Below are 5255 nucleotides of genomic sequence, written 5' to 3'. Positions count from 1 at the left end.
TTTTCCTGAGACGGAGTCTTGCTCTGTTGCCCAAGCTGGAATGCAGTGGCACGATCTCGGCTCACTACAACCTCTGCCTTCTGGGTTCAAGTGATTCTCCTGCCTCAGCCTACTGAGTAGCTGGGATTACAGGTGCCTGCCACCACGCCTGGCTAAATTTTGAATTTTTAGTAGAGACAGTGTTTGATCATGTTGGCCAGGCTGGTCTTAGACTCCCGACCTCGTGATCTGCCCACCTCGGCCTCCCAAAGTGTTAGGATTACAGGCGTGAGCCACGACACCTGGCCAGTAGTACCTAGTCTTAAGTTCTTCTGAGCATTAGATATTAGTAAAATGCCTGGAACATGGTGAGTATTCAGTAAATATTAGCTATTATCCTGACACATTAAACTATTCAAAATAATTAGTGATACCATAATGCCCCATAGAGATTTGCTTCTTGACACTATATTGTGTCATCATCTCTTTGTATCAGTCTTTTCTCTTATCCTTCTGGATTGTGGGTTTTTTTTTTTTTTTGAGACGGAGTCTCGCTCTGTTGCCCAGGCTGGAGTGCAGTGGTAATATCACTGCAGCCTCATCGCCCAGGGCTTAAGCGATCCTCCCAGCTCAGCCTCCCAAGTAGCTGGGACTGCAGGCCCGTGCCACCAAGCCTGGCTAATTTTTGGTATTTTTGTGTAGAGATGGGATCTCGCTTTGATGCCCAGGCTCCTAACAATTTTTGTACGCACACCAGTTAGCAGTCCTGGTAGGGAGTGATTACTCCCTTTCTCGAGTAAATTCACTGGGATTTGAATAATGACTCTTGTTCTCTTTCCACACAGCCTGTTTTGCCTAGAAAAGAATGCTGGGGTCTGCAGTTCAGGCTCATATCTCTCTCAGATTCTGTTGTATTTTACATAGCATGGGTACTGATGATGGTATTCTGGGAGTAGGTGCTCAGTCTTACTGAGAAAGGACCCGTTTCTGCATATTCCTTTTAACCACACTTGGTTTTGTACAGGTCACCACAAATGGCATCATTGCTACGAGTGAACCCCCGGCCAAAGAATCCCATCCTGGGCTCTTCCCACCAACATTCGGTGCAATCGGCCCTTTCCTGGCAGACTTGGACACAACAGATGGCCTGGGGAAGGTTTATTATCGAGAAGACTTATCCCCCTCCATTACTCAGCGGGCAGCAGAGTGTGTCCACAGAGGGTTCCCGGAGATCTCTTTCCAACCTAGTAGCGCAGTGGTTGTCACTTGGGAATCCGTGGCCCCCTACCAAGGGCCCAGCAGGGACCTGGACCAGGAAGGCAAGGTAAGCACTCCTCCAGGTCCAAATGCAGGTAAGCAGACACACTGGCTTCATACACTTTGGTTTCACAGTTTGTGCTGCTCTGACATACATTATACACCATTGATAAAGACAGGAAATCCAAAGTTAAATCTGGTAGGCTGGTTACTGCAGGTCCTAAACCTCCAAAAGCTTATCTGCAAGGTTGTATAACTATGTTTCAATGATAAGTAGACATAAAGAAAGCCAGTTCCTGGTAAGACAGCTACGTGGCAAAAATGGGGTTGATAAATGGCATCCCCTAGCTGCTCTTACCTTCCTTCCTTCCTTCCTTCCTACCCCCCTTCCTTCCTTCCTTCCTTCCTTCCTTCCTTTTTTCTTCTTTCTTTTTCTTTTTTTTTTGAGACGGGGTCTCGCTCTGTCGCCCGGGCTGGAGTGCAGTGGCCGGATCTCAGCTAACTGCAAGCTCTGCCTCCCGGGTTTATGCCATTCTCCTGCCTCAGCCTCCCGAGTAGCTGGGACTACAGGCTCCCACCACCTCGCCTGGCTAGTTTTTTGTATGTTTAAGTAGAGACGGGGTTTCACCGTGTTAGCCAGGATGGTCTCGATCTCCTGACCTCATGAACTGCCCGTCTCGGCCTCCCAAAGTGCTGGGGTTACAGGCTTGAGCCACCGCGCGTGGCCTTCTTTCCTTCTTTCTTTTTTTTTTGAGATGGAGTCTCTCTCTGTCGCCCAGGCTGGAGTGCAGTGACATGATCTCAGCTCACTGCAGCCTCCACCTCCCAGGTTCAAGCAATTCTTGTGCCTCAGCCTCCCTAGTAGCTGGGATTACAGGCACGCACCACCACACTGGCTAGTTTTTGTATTTTTAGTAGAGACGGGGTTTCACCACATTGGCCAGGCTGGTCTCGAACTGCTGACCTCAAATGATCCACCCACCTTGGCCTCCCAAAGTTCTGGGATTACAGGTGTGAGCCACGGAGCCTGGCTAGAAGGATCGTTTCTGATTAGAGAAATTATTAATATGAAACGATAGGTGAAAATAGCAAAGTACTCCTGAGGTATGCAAAGATAGAAAGGTAAAGCCCAGACTCTAGTTGGGGAGATAAGGATCACTTGGACCATGTGAGTGGTTCAAAACCCAAGTATTATCATAACCCAGGGTTGGCACCTCCATGGGCACAGTCATCAGGGAGGGCTTGAAGGACCAGGCTGTAGAGCACGGGCTTGCCCTTGAAGGAAGCAGGGCCTTTTCGTAGGTCAGGAACTCATTGCTAGACCTGAAATGACTTTTTAGGGCAGGCCTTGATTTTCCCTTGGAAAAATAATTTCTCTCTACCATAACTTCACTTTTATAGGATAATGAGGAAGAGAGAAACTTAATGGGTCCCAGAGCACTTCATATAAATGGGAGGTATTTCGGGCTGGTGGTTCCTAAAGTGTCTACCACAAAACACCAGTCCTACAAGATAGTCCTTGAGGAAAAGGCCTTCTAGTTTGGGAAATGCTACAACTGTATCTCCCTCTTGGTGATTCACCCTGAAAAGTCCTGCAGTCAGGAAACCTGCAACTTGCCTAATGCTGTATTTTTTTTTTTTTTTTTTTTTTTGAGACAGAGTCTTGCTCTGTTGCCCAGGCTGGAGTGCAGTGGTGCCATCTTGGCTCACTGCAATCTCCACCTCCTGGGTTCAAGCGATTCTCCTGCCTCAGCCTCCCAAGTAGCTGGGACTAAGGGCGTAAGCCACCATTCCGGCCTTGCCGAATATTGTTTAACTGAGCAGTCTCCAAACCTGTGACCATAGCTCTTCCCTTCCCCCGCTCCATAAAGGTTGCATTACATCCCACAGAGCACACTTTGGGAGAGTCTGTTATGGGCCTGCATGACACATTTTGCTTGCCAACTGTTATCTGTCTGAGTGCCAAATTTCAAAACAGCTTAAATGTTAAATATCTCAACTGCTTCCCTTTCACTTGGGGATAAACGCCCAACCCCTTGGTATGGAGCCCTTGCCTGCGTCTATGGGCCTAATCTGTTCCACCTCCACATACCCTTTGTAGCCGCTGTACCAAATTACATGTAATTCCCTGACCTTGCCCTCGCTCTGTTTTTTAATCCACAGTATCTTGCACAGGCTGTCCTCTCTGCTTGGGACATCCCCTCTCTGACCACCCTACAGGTGGCAGCTTCCTCCTGCTTGTTCATTCAGACTGGGCCCTCCCGTGAGGCCTTGACCAACCACAGCCTCCTGGCATGGGACACACTCCCACCCCTCCTGGCATGGGACGCTTCCTCTTACAGCTCCTGCAGCGCTCTGCAAATGTTTCGATTACAGACTCCAACCTCAGGTTTTGCAATGTTTTGTTCACATGTCAGCCTTCCCATCTAGACCATAGATTCTTGAGTGCAGGGACCACATATTTTTTTCTTCACATCCACAGAGCTCAGGACGATGCCTGGCATGTAGGAAAGGTACTAATATTTAAAGAATACTTTCTCTGTGTCTGATCTTTCTTTCTTTCTTTTTCTTTTTTTGAGATAAAGTTTCACTCTTGTTGCCCAGGCTGGAGTACAATGGCATGATCTCAGCTCACCACAACCTCTGCCTCCCAGGTTCAAGTGATTCTTCTGCCTCAGCCTGCCAAGTAGCTGGGATTACAGGCATGCGCCACCACGCCCGGTTAACTTTTTGTATCTTTAGTAGAGATGAGGTTTCACCATGTTGGCCAGGCTGGTCTTGAACTCCTGACCTCATGATCCGCCCGCCTCGGCCTCCCAAAGTGCTGAGATTACAGGCATGAGATACCGGCATGTGCCTGCTCTTTCATACGTGACCTCATGTAGTCTTCCTCATTTCTGTGAAGGAGGTGGTTTTATCTCCATTTTACAGATGCAAACATCGAGGCTTAGGGAACTCAAGTATCATGCCCAAGGTCACATAATAATGAGTAGAGCAAAGATTTGGATCCAAGTCTGTTTTCTCCTAAATCTCATGTTTTTCTTTTTTTTCCTACTGTATGGTGCTTGGGTTCAATAAATGTTTGTTAAATGATGAATGTGGTTGAATATGTTAACAGCCATGGAAACAAATTCTGTGGGTAAGAATTTCCTAAATTGCATGAGATTTTAGGCCACCGTCTGGAGGTACCATCTGTATAATTTTTGGTTAACCTTAGGGCCACAGTTATGCAGAAGATATTTATGAATTAATCAGAAAATGTCATGTTGACCTAGTCTTAGGGATATTTCATTGGAACTATCCCGAAATCTTTGGTTCTTGCTACAAAAGTTCTTTTAGAATAAGGTGAAAATATTGCCATCTCTTTACAGCACTTTACACTTTATAGATAGTCTGGCGAATAACACATTTTAAGATCTATAGATATTTTTCCAAGTAACTGAATTTTAACTCATCTTCACAGAGAAACACGTTCCAGGCTGTTCTAGCCTCCTCTGATTCCAGCTCCTATGCCATTTTCCTTTATCCTGAAGATGGTCTGCAGTTCCACACGACATTCTCAAAGAAGGAAAACCACCAAGTTCCTGCCGTGGTTGCCTTCAGTCAAGGTTCAGTGGGATTCTTATGGAAGAGCAACGGAGCTTTTAACATATTTGCTAATGACAGAGAATCAATTGAAAATTTGGCCAAGTATGCTTTCTTTGTTCTTCAGTAGATTCTCCTCTTAATAATATTTTTTAATGTGGATAATGTAATGTGTATTATAGATCATTACCTAAAAATGTTCCTATGGATTTAAGTTTTGCATATAGGTTTTATATTATGAAATACTCTTTTTCTGATGAACTTAAGGAAATATATTTTTAGAATGAACAGATATCCTATTTTTTCGATATCATCCTCATTTAAAATAATTTTTTTTTTTTTTTTTTTTTTGAGACAGAGCCTTACTCTGTTGCCCAGGCTGGAGTGCAATGGCGTGATCTTGACTCACTGCAACCTCCACCTCCCAGGTTCAA

The 5255-nt window shown here is 45.6% G+C and overlaps 1 protein-coding gene across 2 annotated transcripts in view; it reads left to right on the top strand.

The window, feature by feature from the left end:
* The window catches only part of NID1 (nidogen 1), a 107364-nt gene that overhangs the window by 19775 nt on the left and 82334 nt on the right, over positions 1-5255 (top strand). For both annotated transcript variants that reach the window (XM_011935734.1, XM_011935735.1), the window contains exons 2-3: positions 1004-1303; positions 4700-4926. In XM_011935734.1, coding sequence (XP_011791124.1) covers positions 1004-1303; positions 4700-4926 — 527 coding nt within the window. The remainder of the gene's footprint in view (positions 1-1003; positions 1304-4699; positions 4927-5255) is intronic.

The sequence above is a fragment of the Colobus angolensis genome, unplaced genomic scaffold (assembly GCF_000951035.1).
Source record: "Colobus angolensis palliatus isolate OR3802 unplaced genomic scaffold, Cang.pa_1.0 Scaffold148, whole genome shotgun sequence".
In the NCBI taxonomy this organism is placed as follows: domain Eukaryota; kingdom Metazoa; phylum Chordata; class Mammalia; order Primates; family Cercopithecidae; genus Colobus; species Colobus angolensis.
This window is presented reverse-complemented; position numbering and strand designations above follow the sequence as displayed.